Here is a 27,951-nt window from a genome sequence, read left to right as displayed (position 1 = left end):
TAATTTCCCCACCATCTCGATTCCTGGGCTCTATCCCTGCCTCTGGGGGGGGGGGGGGGGGTTGTTGTCTGTTAGAACAGGAGTCAGGTCTGGTGGCTTCTCTTTCTGGCTCTGCCACCATCTTGCTGTATAGGCCCTTGGGTAGGTCACTTCCCTTCTCTGAACCTCAGGCTCCCCATCTGTCCAATGGGAAAAGGGAAAATTCTCAAACTCTGGGCAGCTGTCATCCTGGTGAGATAAGGGGCGTTAAAGCCCTTTGTGAAGGAGAAAGGGGAGTTTCATGGTGTTGAGCACCAAGGAATTTTAAACTTTGCTAAAATGTCTCATCTGTGGAAACAAGAAATGGTTGGGCCCAAATGTTAACCATTGTCTTTTTTAAAGCCCATTCAGGGATGTGAATCCCACTCTTTTAGGTACCTGGGGTTCTTTGCCAGGAGGAGAGAAGAGGTTCCTGCCTCCATTTTTGTGGTCTTAACAACCAGGTGCTGTGTCCCAGTTCTCTTCTGAGATCCCGGAAAAAGAACATCTTCCCATCCATTAACAAGACAGTACCTATCTTTAAAAGGGAACAAAGAGAACCCTGGGACTTACAGACTAGCCAACCTCACTTCCATCCCTGGAAAGATACTGGAACCCATTATTAAATAATCAGTTTGTCAGCACCTACAGGATAATTTGGTTCTTAAAACTAGTGAGCATGGATTTGTCAAGAACAAATCATTCCAAACCAACCCTATTTCCTTCTTTGATAGGGTTACGGGCCTAGTGGAGGTGGGTAAACAGGAGATGTGATCTATCTTGGTGTTAAGAAGGCTTTTGACACAGTCCCATCGGACATTCTCACAAACAAACTAGGGAAATATGGTCTCGATGCAATTAGTATAATGTGGGTGCACAGCTGGTTGAAAGCCCGTACTCAAGAATCCTTCTCCATGTTTGGCTGTCCAGCTGAGAGGGTGTACCTAGTGGGTCCGGCAGGGATCAGTCCGGGGTCTGATACTATTCAATATTTTCATTAATGATTTGGAAAATGGAGTGGAGAATATGCTTCTAAAATTTGCAGATGACACCAAGCACTTTGGAGCACAGGGTTGGAATTCCAAACACCCTTAACAAATTTGAGAATTGGTTTACTTGAGCCAAACTCCATGGCTGGGCCCCTCGCTAGGGACTGGGCTGAAGTGAAACCCCAGAGCCAAACACTCCTCCTCCTGGGCAGTGCATGCCGACCTTTAATGGTCAGATGCTGCTTAGCACTGTCAGAGCAGCTTTTTTCTCCCAGCATTTTCCAATAGTGAGAAAGTAGGAAATCCCCATTTGACTGCTGGGGACAGAGCCATAGAGTGGGGAGCAACTTGCCCAAAGTCTGCAATCGACTGGCTGTGAAAAGAAGAGTCTGTCTTATTGCCAAGGGACAGAGAAACTCAGCCAGCAGCAGGGGGTGCAGAACACTGCCCTAGTGTGGGGGTGACAGTGCCTCCCAGCTCCTGACATCCTGGCACTTTACACACCTTTCTGGAGCCTCCCAATCCCCTGGTCCAGTCACTACAGTGGAACACATTCCCTCTCAAAGGCAGGGGGACCGGACATGAGGGCCTGGTTGTAATTGCCAGCTGTGGGAGGGAGTGTGCAACGGTGTTAGTGAAGGGGCCTGGAAATAAGGACTGCTGGGTCCCTCCATGGCTCTGACATTTGGTGTGACCCTGAGCCAGTAGCTTCCCCTCCCCAGGCCTGTTTCTCATCAGTAGGGCTGGGGTCGCAGTCTCTACAGCCCAAGGGGGTTGGGAGGCTCCAGGAAGGTGTGTAAAGTGCCGGGATGTCAGGAGCTGGGAGGCACTGTCACCCCCACACTAGGGCAGTGTTCTGCACCCCCTGCTGCTGGCTGAGTTTCTCTGTCCCTTGGCAATAAGACAGACTCTTCTTTTCACAGCCAGTCGATCGCCCAGTGTCATCACCCTGCCTCCTGGGTAGGGAAGCTCCTCAGGTCACCACCCTCTCCACCCTGCCTTGGGCTTGGAGAGCGAGGAGGAGGGCGAGCGACAGCAGGCGACCCTGAACATCCGCCATCCATCGCTCCATCACCTAGAACAAGTGGGTGGCATTAGGGCTCCTCTGTGGTGTCCCCTGTCTCTCTGGGGATAGGTAGAAAGAGGGGGAGAGAATCTCTCCCAAAGGAGATTGGATTTGCAAACCACCCCCAGGAGCCCCTCACTCTCAGACCGGGGAGGGGCTTCTCCAGAGCCGTCTCCGGTGTGTTTGGAAAGGTCCCAGCAATGGGGCTCCCAGCCCTTCCCTTGTGGGAGTCAGGCTGGGCCAGACCCTGTGAGCTGCTGAGCATGGAAATCAATGGGAAATGAGGGGGCCCTGGGCTTGCTATGCCTAAGGACTTTGACGTGGGGAATGGTTTCCCAGGAGAAGTCTGCACTCCTGGGTTCTGTTCCTTCTCTAGCCTGGGGGGGAGTGTGGCCTGGGATGGCAGGAGTGAGCTGCTTGTCCAAAGTGACCGATGGTCTTTGTGACTGACCCCAGTGCTCAAAAAGGAGGAGACTCCCCGGGTGTTGCAGCACCAGGGATGACGAGGGGGAACGTTGGGAGCAGATCATGCAATGAGCTCCTGCCAGTGTGTGGAGATTGCACTCCCTGCACCCCTGTGGGGGGAGGAGGAGCTGCTCTGGCTGGGGCAGGGATGGGGAGGGACCAAAAAGGCTGGTTAGTGAGAGGCTGCCTTGACCCCAGACTCACGCCTGCTCCCTGCTCGGTTCCAGGATGGCCAAGCTCCTGAGGATGTTCAGGAAGAAGGTGGCCCCAGAGCCTGAGGGAAGCAGCTTCCCCAGGAGTAGAGCAGCCCCCCCTCCCCGCTGGCGGGGAAGGAGCTCCCGGCTGGGCGAGGAGGTGGAAGTGCCCAGCTTTCTGGCAGAGGAAACCTGCTCCCGGTGCAGGCGCCAAGATGGGAGAGCCACCGGCCAGGCCGAAATGGAGCTGGCCCAGGGTGTGGCTGGGCAGGCAGGACCCAGCCCAGGAGGGGAGCCAGGCAGGGTGGCTCTGGGGCTTGTTGTGTGGGAAGCACCGGCCCCAGGAGCCCAGCCCTGATTCCCAGCAGGAGGCTTCGCCCTGCCCGCTCACTGAGGACCTTCCAGCCTCCCCAGGGCAGGAGGTGGAGGATCCCTGTCCCATCACCAGCAGCTCGGCCTGCTCCCCGTGGGACAGCAGCAGCGCCTATGACTCGGGCAGCAGCGAGGCCGATGGGCGCCACTCTTTGTTCCAGGTGAGGAGCCAGGCTGGGCTCAGGGAGGGGTAAGGAGGGGGCTGTGAACACCCTGGGCCCAGGCCCTCGACCAGTGCTATGGGGGTGGGTCTCCAGCCCAGGTGTCTGGCCTGAGCCACGTGAACCCCACTGACACTAGATGCTGCCACTTTGGTCCTTGGTGCTCCAGTTGTGTGGGGGAGGAGGCACCTCCCAGGGAGTCCAGAACAGTAGGGGGGTCGCTTTCCTATGGGCTCCTGAAGGAATTGGGGGCTGAAGGCATCACTGAGACAGAGGGGGGCGTGTGGGGCCCGATCTGCCCTAGATCCTGGAGGTGGGGACACATTGCCCCACCATGCCCTGTCCTTTCCCCGAGTGGCAGCAGGCGTGACCCTGTCCCCTTCTCTCCCTGGTACAGGGACCCCCAGGGACTAAGAAGATGAGGAGGAGGAATGTGTGGATGTGGCCACAGAGGAGGCTGCTCTCAAGAACAACCGAGAGCAGCTCCAGAGCCAAGAAAAGGTACAAACGTTCCCCAGCTGTGCTGGAACAGAGATTGTCCTGCCCCTTCCCAGCACCCTGACCCCCTGCAGAGGGTCTTGTCTCTGATGATCCACCAGCCCTAATGGGGACCTTTCTCCTCCATGATCTGGGACCCCCAAGATGGGGGTGTTTGTCACACACCAGCCGGGGTCTTCCCCCCACAGGCACTGCTTGTGCAGGAGTCGTGGGTGATCTGGACAATAGGCGGGTCCCCACTCTCCCCCATTCAGGCCTGAGTCCTGCAGCTGGTGGGGGTGGGGCAGGGAGGTCCCTGGCTAACTGGCTCTCTCTCCCCTAACCCCACTCCTGGTGGGTGCAGGATGAGGCCCAGCAGATCATGTTCCTGCTCGCCATCCACCCTGCGTGTCTCGCTGCACATCAGAGAGGGCAGGACACACTGGAGCCGAACTGCTGCAAGGCAGCTGTGGTGGAGAGGATTGTGGCGAGTGAGACACGGTGCCCAGCAGCTGGAGGGAGGACAGAAACATGGGAGGGCAGGAGTCTCTCCGGCCCAATGGATGGGGGATGGCTGATGCTGGAGGGCATCTGCGGGCAGGGATTGCTGGGGCTGAAGGTTGGGGAGAAGAGATGGGAGACATTCTGAAATTGGGCAGGAATCAGAGGAGCGGGAGGCAGGTGGGGGGATCCTGCTGGCTGTGTGGGGCACTGACTGTGTAATCTCCTCACTGGGAATTGTCAATGAGGCCTGAATCTCACATGCTCCTTTGTCTCCTTTGGGTCTCACAGGAGCTCATTGAGGAGCTGCTCCACCCAGCACCGTCCTCGCTAACTCCCTGATTGCTGTGGGCAACCTCGGTACCGAGACCCTCCCTCCCAGTTCCCCTAACCCTGGTGCTGCTCAGGCCCAGGGCTGGGAGTCACTGCTCCTCCCACTCCCAGGTCACCTCCCTAGTGGCTTCTCTGGCAGAGGTGGTGGGAAGGTCCACTGTCTCCTGGCTGGGCTGTTCTTTTCACTCCAGTAACATTGCAATGGCTTTGGGAAGAGGCTCTGTCCCAGGATCAGATACAGGAGGGGCAGCAGGGTCCAGGGAAGAGGCGCTATTCTTGCATTGCCACTGTCTGTCTGGGAAGCCTTGGCCTTGTCATTCCCTGGCTTGGTGCCTCAGTTTCCATTCTCGCCAGCCTGTGCCTATTTCCCTGCAGTTTCATGTCCGTGTTGGTGCCAGTCCCACCCCCGCACTGCACAGTCTAATACCGGCTCCTCTCTCTTGCCAGCACCATGACACCTGCCCTGGAGCCAGAGCTGGAAACCCACCTCCTTCGAGCTGCCCTGCATGTCATCTTCACCCTGGGCACAGAGAAGGACACCACCCAAGTCCAGGTAGATCATGCTAAAGTCATGGATTGAAGAGCCATCTGTCATCCTGCCATGAATCCTTGCTAATTGCCTGCAGTGGGATGTGAATGAGAGAGGCCAGGATATGTGTTTGGGGGTCTCACCAGTGCTTCCCAGAGATCCCTCTTCCCATCCTGTGGCAGGTGTAGTCCCTCTTTTCCTAACTCTGACCCATGGCTCTCCCTTGCTTTGCAGGATCTGTATAGGGTCTTGCCAGACCTCCTGGATGCCATGCTGGGGAACCTGCTGGCAGAGTCCCCAGACACCAGCAGGCTCCACTACATCTTGGAAGTGAGCCCGATGAGAGGAGTAGGGGCAATTTTACCTTAACTCTTAGATCCATTTTCCAGTCTGTCCTCTTAGCTGGGCTCTCAGTGGGCCGTCCTTGGTCAGGGCAGTCAGTGCAATGCAGTGTCAGGACCTTTCTCCTTGAAGGACAGAGGAAGGAGCTAGGACTTCAAGCCAGAGCTCTGCCTGGTTCTGTTGAGCACTAACCACCGGGCTCCTGGCTGGCTTGGGGAGTGAGAGTCTGAACCTCTCCTGTCAGATCCAGAAGATGGTCCTCAGAGAAGAGTCACAGGCTCCTTCCTAGAGAAACAGGAGGACCCTCAGAGAATCAGCCCTTCTCTCCGACGGGCCCTGAGATTCCTGGTGGGATTGTGCTCACACTCAGTCCCTTCACTCAAGCAAGGACTTGAGAGCTAGGGATGGGTGAGGGGCCTGTCTCCTTCATGGTGAGCTGTTCAGGAATCAGGAGTTCAGGGAGGATGGGACCAGCCCCAAGCCCGAACATTGTTCCAATCTAGAGAGACAATGACAAGTTGTGACCTGCAGGATACAAGCATCGTCCTGGAGGCAACAATCCCCTTCTAAAACTCTGTGATCAATGAATCAGATATTCCACCCTGCGCACAATGTCTCAGCCCCCTGGGGATCGGGGGTGGGTCTCATTTGCACAATACGTGCACCTGCCCATTGGTCCTGAGCTGCCTCCTTTCCCCACAGAACTACTGGATCGTGTCCAGGGTGTTGTAAGCGAGAGCCAGGGCCATTAGGAGCAGCAAGGCCCTGCTCAGATTCATTATCACCCTCCCTGAGTTTGACGTAAGTGACCTCTGACCCCAGGTTCCTGACTCCAGGCGTAGGTGGGCTGGCTCCAATAGGCTGTAGGATCTGCTGCTGCAGGGGCTATGGGTTAGGAGTGTTCCTTTTGGGGAGGCAGAGTTATGATAATGAGCTTGGCTTGAGTCACGTTCTTCTTGTCCTGGTTAAGTGGTGACTCTGGGCTTTTAAGGGGACCAGGCTCCAGGTTCATGCCATCCTGTCATCTTGGAGCATCTGTGGAAACAAGTCCTCATGGAGGGCCATGCCCACATCCCTGTGCTCCAGGCTCCCTTGGGGGCAGAGGAAATTAAGGGTCTAGCTCTAGCTTCTATCCGCTAGCATCTCCTGCAGAGGGGCTGAGGGGAAGGAGAGTCCTGGCCCGGGGGGGACTGAGAGCTGGCAGGAAAATGCTGATGGAGTCCCCTCTCCCTCTCCCTTCCATTAGAACTCAGCAGAATTCCCCAGGATGGGTCACCATTGGCACAGCTGGCTCTGTTCATTCGGTGACCCAGCCAAGGACATCAGCCGTCAGGCCAGGGAGGGGGTTTACCGGCTCTACCAGCTGCTGCTGCACCAGAGGAGTAAGGAACCCAGCTGGGAAATGGCACCCGGTAGAAGAGTGAGACTGGGACCCCAGACAATTTCTCTCAGACTGACCCCAGCTGGAGGATGAGTCTCTCTCAATCTCTTTCTCAGTTCTACACCACCCCTGCAATTCTGTTGGGCCAGGCACACAATGAGGACTCTGCCCACTGTGCAGCCACCAATGGGATTGGAAAGACACAAGCACTGCAATCAGAATGACAAGTGTAAAAAAGAAAAGGAGGACTTGTGGCACCTTAGAGACTAACAAATTTATTTGAGCATAAACTTTCGTGAGCTACAGCTCACTTCATCGGTGACAAGTGTGTGTCCCTGTTTCCCAGGGCTGACCATCCATGAGGCTGAAGACCTGTGGTGTTGGGACTGGCACCAGGACAGCAGGCTCCTGGGCTACAAGAACACAGCCAAGGTAGGGGAGGTAAGGACACTCTGCCAGGGCATGACACAGCTCAGGGAGTGGGGGTGGCTGGGTCCCCTGCACTGGCTGCCTCCTAAGGCCACTAGACGGAAATACCGTTCTAGCCCCAGGATTTGGAGCCTGGTTCTGGGCAGTCTGCTAATGCCTCACGTTCTGTTGGCTTTAGGTCTTCGGAAAGTTCTTCTTGGAGGGGCAGAGAAGATCCTTCCTCCAGACGGCAGTGCTGGCCATCCACGACCCCCTGCTGCGTGTCAGCCAGGCTGGGCTGCTCCTCACTTACTCCCTCCTGGGGGAGGCCCAGCAGCTGATGGGGACAAGGAAAGCAGCTGCATTAGACGCAGGAGATTGGGGCAGGACCCAGGCCTCATTCGCTGGCCTGGCAGTAAGGAGCCTGGTAGGGAATGAGAGGGAGAGCAGGTGCTACTGGGAAGGGAGATGAATCCACCTCCATGAGCAGGAGGGAGCCAGCTTGTCCCTGGAGCAGCTCCAACCCAGCCTTTAGCAAGGCTAATTAATGACAAGCATTACCTCGTCACAGACTATTGTTCTTAGACCCGGTACTATCGCTCTTGGGAAGGGCAGAAGAGTCCCCTAAGTGCCCTCTGCGAGCCTCTCCTGTTCCACAGGGCTGCACCCAGTTCCCAGTGGCCTAGTGCAGTGGTGAGCTGGACCCGGTTTGCTGGAACCAGTTGTTCAATGTAGAAGCCCTTTTAGAACCGGTTGTCCCGCGAGATTTCTAAATTTCTATATTTAACAACCGGCCAAAAGTGACGCCTTAGGCGCCAACCCCGTGGGTGCTCCGGGGCTGGAGCACCCACGGGGAAAATTTGGTGAGTGCAGAGCACCCACCGGCAGCTCCCTGCCCCACGCCCAGCCCCAGCTCACCTCCGCTCCGCCTCCTCCCCTGAATGCGCCGCCCCGCTCTGCTTCTCCGACCCCCTCGGCTTCCCGCAAATCAGCTGTTCGCGCAGGAAGCCAGGGAGGGCTGAGAAGCAGGTGGTGGCTTTGCGCTCAGGCCCAGGGAGGCAGAGGCAGAGCGGAGGTGAGCCAGGGGCTGCGGGTGCAAGGAGGGCTGCCCGTGCCGCAGCAGTTAACCCTGGGGGGGGGAAGGGGCGTGCAGGGGAACCACTCCCCGCCCCAGTTCACCTCTGCCTCCCTGGGCCTGAGTGCGAAGCTGCCACTTGCTTCTCAGCCCCCGCCGACCCAGCTTCCTGCGTGAACAGCTGATTCACGGGAAGCGGGGGTGGGGGGCATGGAGAAGCAGAGCGGGGCAGTGGGTTCAGGGGCGGAGGCGGAGTGGAGGTGAGCTGGGGCCGGGCGCGAGGTGGGGAGCTGCTGGTGGGTGCTCTGCACCCACCAAATTTTCCCCGTGGATGCTCCAGCCCCGGAGCACCCATGGAGTCGGTGTCTAAGGCACCACTTTTGATGTGATCAGCGGGGGTAGCAGCCGCTCTCCCTGCTCCCCCCCAGCTTTGCTCCCCTGCCCCTAGGAGCCAGAGGGACCTGCTGGATGCTTCCTGGGAGCATCACACCTTGCCCCCCGGCAGGTGCCTCTGGCTCTTAGGGGCGGGGTGGGCACCCACTACGGTGGCCCACGAGACCCTCCTACCTGGTTCTGGGGGCAGTCAGGGGACGGGGAAGGGGGTGGATGGGGCAGAGGTTCCGGGGGGGCGTCAAGGAATTCAGGGGGTTGGATGGGGCAGGAGTCCCTGGGGGTGGGGGTGGGCCACAACCCCCTCGTGGGGTGAGGAGGGAACCGGTTGTTAAGATTTTGGCAGCTCATCACTGGCCTAGTGTCTGTGTCACCTGAGCCACCACCCAGAGTTGCTCCCATCACTGGCAGCCTGGAAGGCCAAGGACTAACGGGTGATGTGAACTGACCAGGCAGGGCTGAGGCACATGGGCAGGGGAAGCTTGTCCTGCTGCTGGCAGGGATGGACCCACTCTAGAGAGAACGGGAGGACTCAGTCAGCAGGGGCTGCTGATCCGCCCCATTCACAAGGGCTGCCATCCTGCGGCTTCAGCACTAGTGGCTGGGATGACTTGGGGAAAGGTCCCAACCTCCCCACATCCCACTTCACTGCTGCCAGAATCCCTCCTCCCCCCCTTCCCTGCTAGAGCCCCCTCCCTGCCCAACCTGGGTGGGGGTGGGGGTGGAGGAGAGGGTTCTGAGAACTTGAGCTGTGGATTGGAGGTGGAACAGTTCTCAGGGGCACTGAAGGGGAGGTGGCAGGAGCTCACCCTCCAAGGAGAGGGGGTTGGCACTGGAGGTCACTAGAAGGGACAACAAGCCTCCATTCTGGGGGTCAGCATGGTGAATCCATGCCTCCAAGGTGGGCAGGTGCTGGGTGGGAATGCTGCTGGTTCCAGGTTCCCTTAATCCCCCTGGATTCTTCGGGGGTGTCTGAGTCTCTGACAGGTTCTCATTCCCTTGCAGCAGGAGGATGTCACGGCCAATGTGATGCACCAGCTCCGCAGCATCCGGCACTTGTGCCAGATGCCTGAGGCACTGCAGGGGCTGTGCCTCTGAGGCCACCAGCAAGTCCTGCTCCTGGCTGTAGGTACTGCTCTGGCTCGCTGTAAATGGGGAGCTAGTGGAAGGGGAAATGGAGCCCCCTGGTACTTACAGAAACTCTCTCCCCTCTCTGTGGAGCAGGGTCCTTCCCTCTGCCCCCCAAATTCCTTCATCTGGGGCAGGAGCCTCCTTCCCAGCTGTCTTCCAGGCCCTGGGATCTGGCAAAGCCTCCCAGACAGGCGCAACCTGCAGCTGAGCCACCTTAGGGAGCAGTGGGGACAGGTCACCTCATCCCATCAAACCAAGCAATGCTGGCTCTCAAAGAGGCTTAGATGGAAGACCCCACTCCCTCATGGAGGTAAGAGCCATTTACTCCTTGGGGCATGTGGGTCTCTTGGGGAGAAATGAGATCCCCGATGCACAGCCTGGCTGGGAGCTTCCCCCGTCACTTGCTCCCAGCTCTGGGACAGAGATGTCTCCATCATCATACCACCCTGGTTTTGTTCCTAGGAAGCAGCTCCCCAGAGATGTCCTCGAATCAGGACTCCTGAGAGCATTTTCGGCAGGAGGCTCCAGCCCCTCGGGCATGAAGAGAGCATTAGGTAGTCTCGTTCCCATGGCATCTCCGGTCTCCAGCTCCACTTCCCACAGCAGGGCAAATGAACCCATCAGCTCCCAGAATCCCAACTCCTTGACATCCTTCCGTTCAGCAGTGGGGTTTCTCCAGCCTCCTCACCACACCTGTCAGCCTCTGAATGATGAAGGGCCTGAATGTCAGAATCACCAGAACAAGCAAACTCCAGTTCCAGGCAGTGAGGCCTTCGTGTACTTAGCCCCTTTGAAAACCAGGTCTGAAATGGGGAGCAAGGACTCCAGCGCAGTGACAGTAGGAGTGGGCAGAGCAGGCCTGTAACAGGGTGCTTTCCCCTGGGCTGGGGATTAGCCAAGCTGATTACAGAATGAGCCCTAACTGAGAGGCACCATGTACCTCCCCCTAAAGAGCCAGACTTCAGTGGTGATACAGCCCAGCTGGGGTATCCACAGGAATGAGAACGAGGTAGGAAGTTCAGAGCAGCAAGGAAAGCCTGGAGGAGAACTTGAGAAGAGAGGTAGGAAGTGCCCAGGGAAAACTGCAACAAAGAGAAAGGAGCAGACCTAGTTGTTGGGTACAGGGCCCTGGGCCGCTCCCAAAGTCTGGGTGGGACTGGTTTTCCCTACTGGCCGCAAAGAATGGGGCGTACACGCACCCGGAGAGGGTTACCAAGCCCAGCAAGGGGGCTGCAGGCTGAGCAAGAGCCTCAGTGATGGCAGAAGGACTTCTTTCTGTGGAAAGACCTCTTTGGACTTTTAGTGTGAGACAAGCTGGGCCCCAGAAGGGTGGACTAACGGTGGTGACCTAGCTGGAGGGCTGAGTTACCAGGCAGAGAAACTGCCATGGTGCTGGAGCGACCATTGAGGGGTGACGCTAGCCCAGCGAGAGGGCTGTGATTCCATGTCTGGCCAGCAGCGGGGCATGTAACTCCCAGTAGATTTGTTTCTGATTGGCATAGCCAGGAGGATTGAATTCCCCCTGTGATCCATGAGGGCTGATGGAAGTCTTGGATGCTGAAGGAAGGTCTGTCCTCCCAAGCGGGTGTCTCAAGGGACTGAGCTGGTCACTGGATTTCCCACTTCAGTTCCCGGGACAATTTAAACAGCCAAAGCAAATCTAGGGGTTTCTCCAGCAGCTCCTAGAAAACCAACAGAAGCAGAAGGAAGTATAGGTGGAGCTACAGACGCAGCAGCAGCAATAGTTGTGAGAGATCCTGCAAAGGGAAATCAACCCAGGGTCTGCTATGCCCATGGACAAAAAGAGCAGACACGGAGAGCATGCCTGGGCTGTGCTGAGAAGGTTAGCCCAGGAGATCAGGGCATGAGAAAGTGTAGAAGCGTGGCCTAATGCCAAGATGGGGACAAGACCTTGCAGACCCTCCACCCACAAACTCTGTCAGATGCTGCAGGGAAGTGAAGGACGAAATGGTTGGCACAGAGATGAAGCAGACTGAAGTCGGGTCAAACACAAGGGCGGAACAGTCCATGGTGGGTTCTCAGACCCTGACGGAAAAGGTTTTGGCGTATGCAGCGGCAGTAGCAAAAAGGCTACAGAAGAAGCTAGTGGCTTCAGAACAGACTCTGCAAGCAGCGGTTAATGAGAATGAGTGGTTGCAGGAAGAGCACTGGGGCACTGCGGAAGAGAAGGATGGCCTCTTTATTCTGGGGAGCGAGCGGGCAGTGGAGCTGGAGACACTGTGCGTGCAGGCTGTACAAGCACGTAGCCGGTGACAGCGACGAGATGACGAGGGATGAAGCTTGGACAAGAATAGAACTTGCCCCCCGTGTGGGCCAGGTTCTAAGGAGGAGGGTATATAACAGGGGGGCTTGGCCTGTGGGCTATAAAGCCTGGAGCTAGGCCAGATGGATTACAGAGTGAGCTCCACCTGAGGGGAAAACCAGGGAAAACTGCAGCAAAGCTACAGGAGCAGGCCTAGCTGTTTGATACAGGACCTTGTGGGGCAGAACCTTGAATCCAGGGTAGGACTGATGGTCTCTAAGGAAGGGGATGTACAAGGCCATAGAAAGGGCTACCAAGGCCAGCAAGGGCAGGCTGAACCAAAGTCAGGTTGAGGAAGAGCCCCCAAAGGGATGGAAGACCTTGTTTCTGTAAATGACCTTTTTGGAATTTAGTTTGGGATGAGCACAATCCAGGAAGGAGTGGACTAAAAGACAGTCACCCGGCTGAAGGGCTGAGTTCCCAGCCAAGAACCTGTCAGAGTGCCCTAGCGACTATCAGCTGGGGTGCTAGCCCAGCAAGAAAGCTGTGACACCAGGCCTTGACAGTAAGGGGCACCTATAGGTGAGTGAATTCGCTTACAAGCCTGCTTCCATTATGGAAACAGCCTGGTACTGGAGAGTGGTGCGGATGGCCTATGGGAGAGGATGGCTGGAGGGGTCATACAGGAGGGACAGCAGGGTCCAGTGATGAGAACAGGGAACGGTTTGTACTGCAGTCCTGCCACTGAGCGGTAATGTGATCCTGGCCAGGTCACACTCCTACCTGGTGCCTCACTTTCTCTATCTTTGAAATGGGGATCATCCTGACCCACATTAAGAAATTGTTTGATCCTTTGCTCTTGCTTCTCAAATCCCTGCCCTCCTTGCCCCACACAGGCCTCTGCCCTCTGTTCGCAGTTATGACTGCCGCTGCACATTGAGTGGATGTTTTCAGAGAACTATCCACAGTGACTCCAACATCTCTTTCTTGAGTGGTAACAGCTAATTTAGACCCCATCATTCTAGATGTAGAGTTGGGATTTTATTTTCCAATGTGCATTGCTTTGCATTTATCAACATTGGATTTTGCACACTGAACAATGCCATTTTGTTGCCCAGTCATGCAATTTGGTGAGATCCTTTTGTAGCTCTTGGCAGTCTGTTTGGGACTTCACTAACTTGAGTAGTTTTTTTTTATCATCTGCAAATTTTGCCATCTCACTGTTTACCCCTTTTTCCAGATTATTTATGAATATGTAGAACAGCACTGGTCTCAGCAGACCCCTGGGGGGACACCACTCTTTACCTCTCTCCATTCTGAAAACTGACTATTTATTCCCACCCTTTGTTTCCTATCTTTTAACCAGTTACCAATCCATGAGAGGACCTTAGGACGTACCTGTATGGCATAATAATTCTGCATTGAATCAGTTGATTCAATAGCTTGTTCTTTGGGGTTCAGACCCCCTGTTCTCCCCATGGGGTGACAGAACCCTGATTGTCACATCTGTTATTTAGGCTCTGTCCCAGCCTTTCACACAGATGTATCGTGCAGCCAGCGCAGTTCAGGGAGCAGTGAAGACAGGTGATCTCATCCTGTCAAACCAAGCAACATGAGTCTCATTGAGGCTCAGATGGAAGATCCCATGCACCTCCTGGAGGTAAGAACCATTCACTCTTCCTGCCACTTGGGGCTCTTGTAACAAACAGGGGGCTCCTGCTACATATCCTCATTGGGAGCTTTCCCTATCCCTGGATCCCAGCCCTGGTACAGAGACCTATTTCTCATCATAATATCCTCTTTTTATTCTCAGAGGATGTGTCCAGGATCCTGGATAATGTTTTCTGCAGGAGGAGAGATCAATCCGGATCTGCAGGGTTCATGGGAACAGCCACACTCCAACCCTCCACCTGGAAGCCTGCTGAAAATTGCTTACCTAGGACCCATGAAGTTCAGCCCCAGTTTGAGGCTCCACTCCTGAGGTCCTATTGGAGGAGTCCCAGAGAAGCTAATTGGCCCTCTGGCCCTGTGTAAGGAAGCAGCAGGAACAGGAAGCTGACTGGACACCAGGGCTGCTCCCTGTTCTGGACCGTGTGCTGCTTGTTTCTGCTGCCACTCCCCTGGCTTGATTTTCTGGCATCTGATTTGTGGTTGTGATCACAAATTTGTCTTTTGCTTCTGATCTTCCAGTATCCTGACTCAGATGACTCTTGACTCCTGTCATGTGAGTGTGGTAGGTCTGGCTACCCTTGACCCAGCTGTGACATTGACTTTTGTACAATATCTCCAATGCGCTTTTTTGCTGTCCAGCAAGATACACCAGTACCTTGGCTCCCAAAGTCCTAATTGCCTGCTATTCAAGGGCTGAAGGGTAGTGCTTGTATTGCCCTCCCAGCTTCTTTTCCTATGGGAATCTCCCTAGAGCAGAGGAGAAATCTGCTCTTCTCTTTGGATCAGTCCCAGCAATAATTCCACCCACCCTGGCCTCAGCTCAGTTACTTTGTTTACCTGGGATCAGGAATCACTTTTGAAGCCTTTAGCCTGTGGGTGGAGGTGGGAGCAGAGGCTGAAGCTCCAGCAGTTTCCACCAAAGAACACCAACCTGTCTTTCTATGGGCTGACTAGGGCTCACCATCCATCTTGGAGCTGATAGATTATCCTTGGTGGGCCATGTTCTTGTGTATGATGGAGCTGTGTGCCAGAGAGGGCCAGGAGCAGATGCACCAGGCATGGCCAGGACCAGGACCAGGCTAAACAGCCTGTAATGTTAGGTGAGTCAAACCATGGCCACATATAGACACCTTGGGCATCCATGGGGGCTGAATCGGGGCCCTTCGCTGCCCAGAGCACAATTCACTCCAACTTGAGTCATTATGGTAGTGACCCCTTCCAGCCCCTCGGGGGCGGGGAGGGTCAGTATTATCTCTGTTAGCTGGTACATAGGGATGGAAAGCAACTGGCTGCAAGGTCTCACACAACATCATTGAGAGAGGCAGGAAGGAAGCATGGTACTGATACCAGTCCCGCTCCAACCACTAGACTCCACCCACTTCCAAAGCCAGAGAATCCAGGAGCCCTGACTCTGACAGGTAGGCCTTAAATGACAAGACCAACCTCTCCCCCACTCAGGAAGCCATAGAAGGGATCATCTGCTGAGCTCCCCTTTGCAGTGCCACTGTCAGAGACCTTTGCTAGTGGTTCCCAAGTGACTGAGCAGGGAACTCCTTGAGAGACTCCTAGAGACTCGCAGGTGTCTTCCTATGGCCCTCTGGGAGGCGTGGAAAGAGAGCTGCGCTGAAGAGACTCTCCTGCGCTAATAACGGGTGTCTGTTCTCCTAGATAGTCAGCCAGTGGGGCCAGTTTGCACAATGTGGAAGAGCCATTTGGCGATGGGTTGGCTACAGTGCCTGGGGTCCCCATGAGCCAAGCCTCCACTCCTGACATTCCAAGCTAATCTCCCCCTGCTTTCAGGGGGGCTTTGGCGTTCGCTGCTGGACCTGTGTGCCTAGACAGAGGGCTCAGGTATTTCCATCAGGCTGCTTAATGGCAAATGCAGCCATCCACAGAAGTGAAGAAGAATGGAAGTGAAAGAGCAAAACTGGACCATCCGCTGAGCTGCTGCAATCAAGTGAGCAGAGCTGGGGAGAGAAGAGGGAGAACTCGAAGGTGGCTGGTGGCATTAGGGAGGAAAAGCAGTTTGGGAGCCAGGAGAGTAGAAATAAATAGTTAATGATGAATACTGCGGGCTTTGTCTTGTGTGGTAAAGGGTTAAAAATGGGACTTTTTACTATCACACTAAACTTTAAAATAGCTGTGTATGATGAAACAGCAGATCTATAAAGGTAAGAGGTCAGTCTAGGGGCTTGATGTCCAAGTTTCTGTCGCTATTGCATGCTTCTAGCAGCTGTTCTCAACCCAACCAATCCCTGAGGTGGTAGCTGTAGTGAACTCTTGTCCTCTTTTTCTGGAGTAGAAAAAGGACACGATACATGTGGCCAAGGAAATAGAGAGGCATGGGGGTCACTTGCAGTGCTGCCTGTTAATATGGCTCTTGTGGGGGAGCACGGCAGGTTACTTTGGACTAGGTAGCAGCCACATGTCTCCAAACCTGCACATCCCAAGGCTCCAGAGACCTCTCTCCAGATCCCAGAGCTTCCTCCAAGTCCTAAGGAGCCAGATGGAATCTGGCCTCTCTCCCGCCTCCTCAGCAGTCCAGAAAAAGCTAATTGTAGACATGTTATGTGTCCTCTCCTGCCACATTCCCCTGTTGGTGACTAATGCAGTCACAGAGTCCAGGCTCAGTGTCATGCATTCCTCTGGGCTGTGACAAGCAGGAGGACTTGAGCTGCAATGGATCCTCCTGTGCATGGGCTGAGTGGGCAACCTCTCTATGGCCGTATTTGGTTTCCAGCCCACACGCACTAAGGAGGAGGTGATGCACTTACCCCAAATGTGGGTGTGGGAAAAAGCAGAGTGAAGAGGTGATCAGAGAACCATCCCATGGCATTCCTCCTAGAGTCGCTCCAACAACCACCTGGCTCCTTCCTGCTGTAGGCTGCAGCCCCTAGGTTCCATAGGGAATTTCTGTATTAACCCTCTAGAAAGCTGTCTCTGGCTCTCTACAAGCTCTCTCACAGTCCTGTCACGAGAGGTAAGGAATAAGGTCCTGCCTCCCCCAACAGCTCGGGGGAATCCTCTCAGAGAAGTCAGTGCAGGGCGTTATGCATCTCTACGAACAGATCACTTTGCGTGGTGTTGTCAAGAAGCTGTGCGGCTCTTTTTAGAGCAACATTAACTCCCCCAGGGATTTCTGTTCTAAATGCTCTGGGCCTGAGGGAAGGATTCTGTGGAAAACAGGCCTTTCCCTTGCTCCAATCCAGGCTCTGCTGTTCTGATGCTGCGGAGCTGATAGGGAAGGCTTGAGGGTTCCTGGAGAGCATGCTGCAACGCCAGCAATCCCATTTTGCAACGCCAGCAATCCGATTCTGCAACGCCAGCAATCCCATGCTGCCTCAGCCCTGGGGACACGTTCTCTTTCTCCCTCGGCACCTTCCAATGGAGGGAAGAAAGGGACCAGTGAGGTGGAGTCTCTCCCTGGCTTACACATAACCCATCCTGCAGTAACACAAGTGTGGACTCAGGGGAATGCTGTGGTGCGGTGTAGGTGCTCTGCAAGATATCACTCTTGAAGGGAAGCAACACTGCTCTTGGCACTGGAATCTGGGCAATAAGGAAGAGGAGTTGGAAGTTCTCCCTGGGGAGGGGAAATGGGGAAACCTGGTGGGACGATGCGTATGACTGGAATGTTAGTGTCGCTGGTTACAACACACTGAGGTAGGGGAGAGAGGGTAAAAGTGTTGGGCAGGGTGGCACTTTACATTAGACCAGCGGTTCTCAAAGTCTGGGTCAGGACCCCAAAGTGGGTTGCAACCCCATTTTAATGGGGTCTCCATGGCTGGCTAAGGCTTGCTGCGGCCCGGGGCCAAAGCTAAAGTCCAAGCCCCAGTGCCTGGGGCCAAAGCCAAAGCCCCACTGCCTGAGGCCGAAGCCAAAGCCTGAGGGCTTCAGCCCTGGGCAGTCGGGCTCAGGTTGCAGTTCCCCTGTCTGGGGCTGAAGCCCTTGGGCTTCGATTTTTGTCCAAGGCTTTGGCTTTGCGCCCTCACCTGCACCTGGAGCAGTGGGGCTTGGGGGGGCCTCAGGCTTCAGACCCCCTCCAGAGGTCATGAAGTAATTTTTGCTGTCAGAAGGGATTCAAAGTGTAATGAAGTTTGAGAGCCCCTGCTTGAGACCATGGTTCTGTGACTGGATCTGTATAGATACAAATGTCACCCTATGTGGATCTGATTACAGGACTGAGGTTTTAGAGTGTCAACTGTTTGGGACAGGGATTGCTGCTGTGAAGTGTCTTGCAGCCTGTGAGTACCAGAGAAATAAATAATCTACCCCCATTTAGAATAATCAGCACAGTATGTTAAATAAATGTTCCCACACAGAATACTGTGCAAGAGAATTAATCTTCATCTACGTACAATTGTCCAACATGCAACACCCCGTGTGTGCATATCAATCTCCCCGCTGTTTTTTCCACCAGATGAAGTGAGCTGTAGCTCACGAACGCTTATGCTCTAATAAATTTGTTAGTCTCCAAGGTGCCGCAAGTCCTCCTTTTCTTTTTTGCGAATACAGACTAACACGGCTGCTGCTCGGCAACCCGATGTATGAAGTAAACGCCTCGAACCGCTGGGAGCCGCTGACACCGAGGGCAGCTCCAGCTCCAGCTCAGCTCAGCTCAGCTCCAGCTCCAGCTCCAGCTCCAGCTCCGCCCCCCCCGCCAGAGCACCGCCAAGCACAACTCGGCGAAGCTTCGGCGCCCGCCTTTCCAGCTCCTGGGGCCGCCCCTCTTTGTTGCGGCAGCCAATAGGGGCGCGCGGACCGTCGGCGGCGGCCGGGCGACGTGCTTACGTGTCGGAGAGTAACCGTCATGGAGCGGGGACTAAGGCGAAAGCGGCGGTCGCCGCAGCCCCAGCCTCCCGGGGAGCGCGTGGTGCCATGAGTCCCGCTGCCGCCAGGTGAGGGGGCGGGGGGCGGACTCAGGGCCGGGGTGGGGAATGTCTCCTAAAGAACGGCCGGCCGCGGGGGAAGCCGCCAGGCCCCCGCCCCCCGCCCTCGGGCTCGCTTGCCGTCTGGAGCTGAGCCCGATGTCATGCGGGTAGAGCTGCCGTCTGGGTCTCTGCTGCGGGCGGCGGGCACGGAGTCACCCCCCCTCCCTCCCTCCGAGGAGCGGGTGAGTGTGGAGCGCGGGGTCTCTGGGCGTCAGGTCGAGGAGGATTCTGTTACGTTTCCATGCGGGCTCCGGCGTTGTCTCAGGTTGAACCGGGGTGATGCAGGCAGGAGTCTAGCCCCAGTGACAGCCCTGGGCGCGATATGCCGAGGGATCTAGCTAGGTCCAGGTCACTTGGGGAACCCCAGGGGTAATCTGGGGAGAGGGATCTAGGTAGATGGCTAGTGTCGCCCTTGTGTGACGCCCGCAGGCGTTTTACAGAGAGGTGTCTCTCCAGATTGCTATTTTCCTTTTGTCTGTCGGTCTGAGTTGATAGGGAAAGGGATCTAGCCATGTTGTTCTCCTCTTGTGTGCCAGCCTTAGGTGATGCAGTAAGCTGAATGCTTTGCATAAACTCTGCTCCTCTTCTTCTGCTAACATGCTTTCTCTTTCCTCCTCTTTCTCACCCTCTGCTGGTTTTAGATTCAGCCCACAAGAGAACAAACCCAGCAGCACTCACGCTGGCTAATTTTAGCTAATAACCACTCTGCCTGATTGCTGTGGCAGCAAGTGAGAGATGGATAAGGCTTCCTTGTTGTGGCATTGAACTGTATACGTACGTCCTACTTGGACTACTCTTGCAATTCAAACCCATCATGACAGGCTCTACTTCCAATGCCCACCACGGCCCCCATCCCAAGGGAGCCAAAGGGGGCCGGTCAAGGAGCACTCATGCACGGCCTGTCAGCACAGCCAACAACGGGGGCTCAGAAGAAGAAGACAAAGATGGAGGGGTGCTTTTCCTCGTCAATAAAAGTGGCTTCCCGATCGACGGGCAGACCTGGGAGAGGATGTGGGTGCATGTGGCAAAGGTGCACCCTGCAGGCAGAGAGATGGTGGAGACAATAAGGAATGCTGCATACCTGGCTAAAGTAAGTGGCTCTAGGCCTTGGCAGAACCCTGAGATCTCAAGAAACTTAGTACCGCAGTTGCTTTCCTCTGTCTCGTGAAGTGTATGTGTATGTTATAGCTTGAGTGTAAATAACAGCTATAGTTAAAGTTCCCTTAGTGTTTCCATTCTAAGCACCTGTTTTGCATCATGAATAATTTCTTGGAAACATCACCTGTGGGTTTCTAGGCTTGGTTTCTGCCAATATATGTATATGTTTGGAACTATTTGTTGACAGCTCTAATGCTGCAATGGCAATGCAAGTCTTAAGTGCCGCCAAGTTTTTTTGTTTTTAACAGTGAGATAACTATTGCATGTTATCTCAGTATAAAATCTTAATAGAGATAAAGCACCATATTCTATTATTTGTATTGCTTCAGCACCTAGGAGCCCCAGGCATGGACCCCATTTTGCCAGGTGGGGTACATAAACAGATCAAAAAGATGGTCCCTTCCCCAAAGAGCTAATACTTAGTTTGTAAGAAAAAAGACAACAGATGTACTTCCCCATCAGTTTGTCTGTATCCAAGGAAACAGATGATGTTGGTCAGTATGTTAGGCTGTGGTCTGTGCACATCAGCAGTCTAACTTGTCAAGTTTTTTTGGTAGGCATCACAGCAAAGGCGAGCTTTGAGGAAGGATTTGAAGGTGGATAATGAGGTGGCTTTGCAGATGTGTACAGGGAATGCCTCCCAAGTGTGGGGTTTAAATGGGACCATCTAAGGGTTAACTTGGTGAAAACTCTGCTGGAAGGAACACCAGCTTCTGAAGCCTGTGGGCCTGACGGTATACTTGGGTGGAAATAGGAGAAAGCACAAATTTGAAAATTTAACAAGAGGGCAATGGTGACTGGCATCATGGGCCCGGGTGGAAGTGGGAGGTGACCGTACAATTCTGAATGACGGATAATAGGTGGGGTGGGGATAGGTCGTGAAAGATTTTGAAAGGGAAGACAAATCGCTTATATTTGATGTGATAGACAAGAGGGAGCAAATGGAGGGATGCCAACAGATGGGTAATGTGACCAAAGCGATAGGCTAGGGAAATGATCTTTGCAGCAATGCTCTGAATGGATCTGAGCGGGACAAAATTGCATTTGTGGAGGCTAGGGAAAAGGATGGTGTAGTAATCAAGATGCAAGATAACAAGAGCTTGGATGAGAGTTTTGCTGTGTGAAAAGACAAGAAAGGTCTTATTTTGCTGATGTTCTCCTGAAAGAATCTGCAAGATTTAGACATGGACCTCTGTTTAGGTCCTCACATCCAGACTGAGTTGCACTATAGAGTTTACCGTGAGGTAGCTTGGTAGGCAAGGTTGGTGCTATACCCTCCACCTGTGGTTGACCTTGCAGTGAAACTAAAATGCCTTGTCTCCACTAGGGTTTTAGCTAGATGTACTCTAGTTAATTCATGGTAAAAACACACTTTTTTTTAGCGGTCTAGACCAAACCTAAATTGAAAATTCGCAGGTTAACAGCCCTCACTGAGAAGTGCCTTGGAGTGTTCCGGTGAATATTGGTTTTGATTTGGCAGTTAGGAGAGCATGAAAACCGCCCTTCACGCATGGACAGTGCACTTGGAACACCACTAACCCTTGAAAAGCAACGTTCAGATGGAACAGCAGCTGCACTGTGCACAAATGTACCATTCACTCAGCTGCATAGTGACCATGTTCCAGATTGAATGAGGAAGAGCTCTTAAGGGGTCCTGCCTCAGCCAAAGCTATCTTAAACCTTGACTTTACAACCATGCTGTGGGCTTTTCTGGCCTTCGAGTCCTTTATTTATGTTCTATCCCTGTCTTTTACTCTGTGTCTGTCTTCTCTGTTTAGAATGTAAGCTCATCAGGGCAGGGGCTGCCACGTACTCTATGCAGTGCCTCGTACTGTGGGGCCCCATTCTTGGTTGCTGCCTATGCACTATAGTAATAAACAGGAATAATAATAATTGCACAAGCTTGACATTCTCTTAATAAAGAGGGTGAAATCCTGGCCCCGTTGCATTCAATAGCAAATTTCCCACAGACTTCAGTGGGGCCAGGATTTTACCTAGAATGTGTGTTTGAGACTTTGGCAAAGTTTAGGTCAGGGACTGGACTTCACAGCTGGAACTCGTCTCTTCCCCCCCCCGCCCCTTATATCTCTACTGATTTATGAATGGAAGACTGAAAAACCCTTAGTGAGGAATAGATACTTTGCATGTAGCTTTGCATTAACATGTTAGTTTAATGAAAGACTGAGCTGGAGGTAGGTGGACCTAGGGCATGTAAGCCATGGTGTACAGTTTAATGTTTCTGCTGGCAACATTTCCTACTGAGTCTAGCAGGTTTGTTTTGCTCTTCATCACACTCTGCTTGTCTCTCTGCTGCTGCATTAGTAATCATACTGTATTAAACGATCTGTCTACCCTCAGATTATGGCTTTGATTCTCTTCCCGCATACACTAGTGTAGATCAGGAGTAAAAACTCCTGGGAAAGAAGATTGGGATGGGCAGGGGGGAATGGTTTAATAAATGTAGTATGTGTATGAACTTCAGATGGCTAGTTGTATCCCTGTTCTTTGCCTAGGTTAGTAACTAGGAGCCCTGTGCTTCTCTCTGCTCTGTGACACAGAGGCGGGCAAATTCATGGGAGGAGGAGAAGAGACAAGGCCCAGATCCATAAAGGGACTTGCGCACTGCAATGCCTAACTTTGAGTGATTTTCCAGGTGCCTAAAACAACTTTGGGATCCACAAAGCCTGAGTTCGGTGCCTAGGCTCCATGTAAAAGCCAATATGCTAGGTGGGGAGATGCCTGAGCTAGCCAATGAGACATGCCAAGAAGTGGGGAGGCTAAGCTCCACCATTCTGACGGAGTTCAGCACGTAAGTCTGGGCTGCAGGGAGGTGCCCATCTCTGCTTGTGATTCACAACTGGGAGCTCCTCTCCCAGAGTCAGGTGGCTTAGGTGCCTAAATCGTTTCTTACAAGAATGAGTTGGGCACTTGCCTAGTGCCATACAATGGACCATTGGGATGGGGAGGAGCAGGAGGATGACCATGACTTCTATAATTTTTAGCCCAGTAGTTAGGGTATTCCCCCAGGATGTGGGAGACCCCCGTTCAGTTCTATCTTCTAATTGATAAGAAGGGATTTGGACAAGGGTTTCCCACCTCTCAGGAGAGGGCATCAATCATTGGACTGTGGGATATTGTGATGTGGGACTCTCTCTGTCTCGTCCGTAGAAGTTGAATAATTAATTAGGCCAGAGAAATAGGGATTCTCACTCCTCAGCCGAGTGGTTAGGGCACTCACTTGAGAGGTCTGGGATCGCTAGTCAAATGCCTTATTAGACAAAGAGGGAATTGAACCAGGGTCTCCTATATCCCAGAGATGTTACCTAGCCTTTGGGCTAAAGGGAGGCTGCCTCCTGTCTCCAGGCATTTTGTATGGAGTTAGGTATACTCAGACCATGCCTACTGGATTGGGCCCCACAGGCAAGATAGGAGGAGGAGTGCCTATCTTCCCCCAGTTTGTGGATCGCTCTGGGACTTAGATGCAAGGATGCTTAAAGCAAGGCAGAAGTGCACATGCCCAGAGGCAGAAATACAGGTGCCCAGGGAACTTCTGCAACAAAAATGTAGGCGCTGTGTAAATTTAGGCACCTACAGGGTTAGGCAGCAGCTGAGTGGGATTTTTGTGGATTGCAGTGATGCCTAAATCTGGATTTAAGTTCCTTTGTGTATCTTGGCCTAAGTTTCCAGCTTTTTTCCCCTTTCCTTGAGCTTGCAGGAGCCCCTCTGTCTGAACACCGCCCAGCTGTGGCACTGCATGTGGCAACCAGGAGCAGTCACTCCCCAGGATTCTTCCCCTCAGGCTCAAATACAGGAGTTATTTCTTCCAGAAAGTCAGCAGTCCTGATCACCACATCACCTCCCCTACTTGGAGGGCGTAGAGCTCAGGTGCAGCGTGGAGAACCCATAGCAGCCCATCCCAAAGAATCCGCTCGTCCGGAACATCCCTTCCCTGTGGAGCCTCAGGTTCTCTTGGAGTTTGGAGGCCCACACTCTGCTCTCTTTAAGGCTGTAAAGCCCTGGCCCTGGTAGGAGCATGGAGCAGAAATCCTACAAGACAAACTGGCTGAATCAAGTGGAGTTTTTGAATTCTCTTCCTTACTCCTGGGAGGGCTTTACTGCAAGGGCGTGTGGAGTTGGGCCTGGCAAAGTAACTAATATGGAAGTTGGAAAGATAAGTGCCTGTCACCTGAGAGTCCCTTCCCTGGGGAGGTGTTTCTCAAATGACAGTTAAGATCCACGTGAAGTGGGAAGGTTTGACTTCAGCATGTCATGCTTCCTCTGAAGTGTTAGGTATGTCCTGGGCAGAGGTCAGTGCTACTGCATGTGGGCCATTGGTCTATGCTCTTATGGCAGTTCCTGGGTCCTATAGGAAATAGCTAGGATGAGATGCTGTTAGATGAAGGGTCCATCCGTACCTGGTGAAATGAAGCACTTGTCATTTCTTCATTAATGGCATGGAAATGGATCAAGCTATCTAAACCAATGGCCAAAGGGTTTCCAAAGCAGACTGAGAGGGGATGGTGGGAGGAGCTGACAATCACAATGTGTTGACAATCACAGTCGGCAGCAGTTGGGTTCCTAGTGCAGTTCCTGCTGCTTATTTCTTTGATTTTCCTCTCTCCCGTTAATATAATAGCATGGACCAGGTCTTGTCCTGGAATGTGATTTACTCCTGCTTAGGAGTGCAATATTGTAAACTATGGTACTAATGATAACATCATAGCTGCTTGGCTGCTGACACTTTACTATGCTACTCACAGGCTCATGGAGTTTTTCTTTGCATCATGTTTTGTGGCATCTTTTAGCTCAGCCATAGGCAATTTGTGTTTGGAAGATATTGGATTTGGGATCTTGTGTTAATGCATCAGGTACTGGTGTCTAATCTAGCAGGTTCTGCTCTTTCTGTATCTGGCAACACTTTTCCTGGTGATTAGTCTTTAGATTTAGACTCTGTTGTGGACTCTTTAGCTGACTTGAAACATTTTATTTTTAATCTGGTTTGTGCGGGCAATAGTGGTAGTGGTATATAGACTGTAAGACGCGCACACTTTTTCCGTTCAGAGTGTAGAGGGGTAGACAAGGTGTGTAGGCCTTCCTGTATCTGTAGATTTCCTCTTCAGTGGAAAGGACTGAAAGGTCAGAGTTCCATTGACGACTTCACTGTTGATCAGCATCTTTAGTTGCAATTCAAAGATAGCAAAGCACATACTGGACTTGATTCTCTCCCCTTGCTTTCCAGTCCCAAAGGGTTTGCTGCATCATATGACTTGCGCTTGGAATGTCTGTGATTGATGAAGCAACTGGTGAATGATCTACTTGCAGCAGAAACATTCCAAGTATACCAGCACTCTGAAGGCCACCTGATATAGCTGAACGCTGGGTAGCACTGGTGGTGCTTTCCTGCTTCTCACTGTATTTCAGTATCTTCAGAGTTGAATCCCCATTCCATGTTATAGACATGGGAGCTTGGTAATAGTGTAGAGATAACACTTGATACCTGTCAAACTAGACAGCTGGATAGTTTCATGTGTTCCTTTCCTGAAAGGTGAGGCTACTACTTCCTGATCAATGGGAGAATTACCATCTCCGAGTGCTTCATTCTCCTTCCACCATGGTGCAACAGGAGACCGCCTGGCACTGGGTGACTGGCACTTTTAAGGGGAAATGGGCCCAGTCCCACCTGTGACTAGTTAGCTGCCTCCCAATTGATGCCAGGGAACAAATGATTGCCTGAACGCACCTGGTCCTTATAGAGGCCCACAAATGATCAGTTGGGCTGGTGAACTACAAAGGAGTAGATAATGGAGCCCTGGCTCTTGGATGGGTCCTAGGTAAATGGGCTGGGGAAGAAGAGAATTGTAGGGTATAGAAAGGTTCCTATAGAAATCCCTGGGTCAGAGCACTGGCTGAGAGAGGTGAGAGAAAAGTCCCTGGGACTGTAGCCCGGGTGGGGCAGAAGAACTTCTTTATTTTGATATTTTGCCTAAGTGTCTGGTTAACTTGTGCCTGGAGGCCTGGGCCTGAAATAGTCACTGGTGTAGCTCTGATCTTTCTCAAGCTGGTAAGAGAGTCCACTAACTTACACCTTCCTTCTAAAAAGTGAATCTTAGTCTCTTTTTTATATTTGCAGTAACTAAAAGCTGAACCTGATTTCTATTTGCATAGCTACTTGCCTGAATTTGATGAGTTCAATTTGGATTCTGAATCTTTTTAATTCCCAGTGATGGGTAATGACTTTTTCTCCCTTTCCAGAAAGTTGCATTTGACTGAACTAATCATCTTAGCGTTAGACTCAGAACTTCTTAGTGTGGAGCAGTAAGCAGCTTCTGAGTTTGTCTGTTGGGCTGCTGTTAGTGGGACAGATGTAAATTACAGAAACACAAAGCTGATTTTCTCCCTCTACCTCCCAACACCAGATTCTCTGGAAATGAAGATCTCTCTCTAAAACCCGATTAAGCTGCCAGTTTGGAAATGCCAGCATCTTCAGGATTATCCCCGTTCCCACCCTGCCCCCATCTTCAGTTTATTATCAGTGCCTAGTAAATTGTACTGGTCCTTTAGCTAGTGCCTGCTATAGTGCTTTTGCTATAGTGCCAGCTAGCCTCTGCTCTCAAAGTGCCTTGCAAACACTAATGAATGAAGCCTACCTACAATCTCTCTGATGGCTCCACTCTGCTGAGTAATAATGGGAGTACTTACGGCGGGAGGGCAAAGAATCAGGCCCTGGGGTCAGTAAGTATTACACAGCGGAGAGTGAGGTGCAGAGGCAGTAAGTGATTTGCACAAGGTCATATAGGAAGCCTGTGGCGGGGCTAGCAATAGAATCCATGTTGCTTGAAACCTGGTCCTGTGAAAAGTACTAGCCTCAAGACAATCCCTCTTCTCTGTGTGGGCTTTAGTACAGACTTTGGACCTGACTTTGGTCTCGTCCATATCTTGTACTGGGGTAGCCCCCTTGACTTCAGTGGAATTATTCTTGAATAACATTGGTATGAGATCAGAATCTGCCCCTTTGACAGATTAACAGAGACATACAACACTCACTTTATAATTCATGAATGGCTGGGTTCATGTTTCCTTCCACTCTGTGCTCCTTCAGCTGTTCAGTTATCCCATTACAAACTCTTGCAGATGTCTTGCATCTGTTGGGACATGTGGCTATGACTGGAGTACTCTGTTTTTGATGGCATAGTATTGACACAGAGCCACACTTCTCTTTTAAATGGGAGGCTAAAACTTTGCTGCATTAGCATTTCATGCATTGTTTGTTTGTTTGAAATGAGCAGGTAGAATTGTGGGAGGACTGAACTTGGCACCTTTATCTGGAGTAGTTGCCAACTCTAGGTGTAAATCGAATGGAAAAATGCAAGTTGGAGGCATGGAACTTACCCCTAGTTGCTTAGCCTAGTTGTAAATGTGCTAAAACAGCAGCTCTCAAACTTTAGCAACCCGAGGACCCCCATTTTGATGTAAAAATTTTTTGTGGACCCCCAAGCCCTGCCCCTATGCCACCCCTTCCGCCAAGGCCCCACCCCTGCCCACTTCTTCCTGCCCCTGCTCCACCCCTGCCCCTTCTCTTCCCCACCTCTTTCTGCCCCCTCCCCTGAGTGCATCCCGTCCCTGCTCCTCTCCCTCCCTCCCAACACCTCCGTCAGGCCGAGGAACCAAGAGTACTCCAGGGGGTCCGCTGGCCCCACTGACCAACTCTTTCCCTCCCTCCCAACTCCTCCTGCACATCGCTGAACAGCTGTTCCCCAGTGTGCAGGAGGCACTGGGAGGGAGGGGAAGGAGCTGATCAGTGGGGCTGACGGATCCCCTGGGGTACCCTCGCGGACCCCAGTTTGAGAAATGCTGTGCTAAAAGATGTTAGTTTATAATGATCTTATCCAGCTAGTGTTACTCAAGGTATTAAAAAATAAAAATAAAGCGCATTGAGATTTTTAGCTTTTGGAGTTCTTTTGTTTATAAGACAGTCCTCAGATATAAATTTCAGAAGTTCACTTGGATTCCATGGACCAAATTCATCCCTAGCATAACTGTAGTGATCTGTGGAGTTATTCCAAAGAATAATTTGGCCCTATGTATTTAACTCAAAG

General features: G+C 52.7%; 2 protein-coding genes and 1 long non-coding RNA gene across 6 annotated transcripts in view; all 3 read left to right on the top strand.

Moving 5' to 3' along the window:
• The first annotated feature begins 1,975 nt into the window (after positions 1-1,975).
• Positions 1,976-9,799, top strand: LOC122459443. The gene is made up of 8 exons (XM_043511489.1): positions 1,976-2,091; positions 3,663-3,766; positions 4,952-5,129; positions 5,340-5,435; positions 6,694-6,829; positions 7,175-7,269; positions 7,436-7,651; positions 9,707-9,799. The coding sequence occupies exons 3-8, from the start codon at positions 5,028-5,030 to the stop codon at positions 9,797-9,799; spliced, it is 738 nt and encodes a 245-aa protein (XP_043367424.1). The 5' UTR covers positions 1,976-2,091; positions 3,663-3,766; positions 4,952-5,027.
• A 1,143-nt stretch (positions 9,800-10,942) lies between these two features.
• On the top strand, positions 10,943-14,571 carry LOC122459506. Its single transcript, XR_006280249.1, has 3 exons — positions 10,943-12,185; positions 13,625-13,755; positions 13,909-14,571. It is a non-coding gene; the product is annotated as an uncharacterized LOC122459506 (long non-coding RNA).
• A 3,968-nt stretch (positions 14,572-18,539) lies between these two features.
• VASH2 (vasohibin 2) overlaps positions 18,540-27,951 on the top strand; it is a 67,385-nt gene continuing 57,973 nt past the window's right edge. For 2 of the 4 annotated variants that reach the window (XR_006280246.1, XM_038394188.2), the window contains exons 1-2: positions 18,540-18,664; positions 19,339-19,787. Coding sequence is in view for 1 of the 4 variants with exons in the window: in XM_038394188.2 (XP_038250116.1) it covers positions 19,512-19,787 (276 nt within the window). In the remaining 3 variants the exon portion in view is untranslated. Of the gene's footprint in view, positions 18,665-19,338; positions 19,788-25,663; positions 25,687-27,951 lie in introns of those variants that run through there. The other 2 variants (XM_038394190.2, XM_043511765.1) reach the window with 2 other exon arrangements.

This window comes from Dermochelys coriacea, chromosome 3 (assembly GCF_009764565.3).
Source record: "Dermochelys coriacea isolate rDerCor1 chromosome 3, rDerCor1.pri.v4, whole genome shotgun sequence".
Taxonomy (NCBI): domain Eukaryota; kingdom Metazoa; phylum Chordata; order Testudines; family Dermochelyidae; genus Dermochelys; species Dermochelys coriacea.
The sequence above is the reverse complement of the archived record's forward strand: the minus strand, read 5'-3'. Positions and strand labels throughout refer to the sequence as shown.

Excerpts from the sequence above, each read along its gene's own strand:
- LOC122459443 (XM_043511489.1), top strand. The coding sequence starts at position 5,028 with ATGACACCTGCCCTGGAGCCAGAGCTGGAAACCCACCTCCTTCGAGCT. Across the intron at positions 5,130-5,339 it reads AGGACACCACCCAAGTCCAG|GATCTGTATAGGGTCTTGCC; the intron begins GTAGATCATGCT and ends CTTGCTTTGCAG. Across the intron at positions 5,436-6,693 it reads GGCTCCACTACATCTTGGAA|AACTCAGCAGAATTCCCCAG; the intron begins GTGAGCCCGATG and ends CCCTTCCATTAG.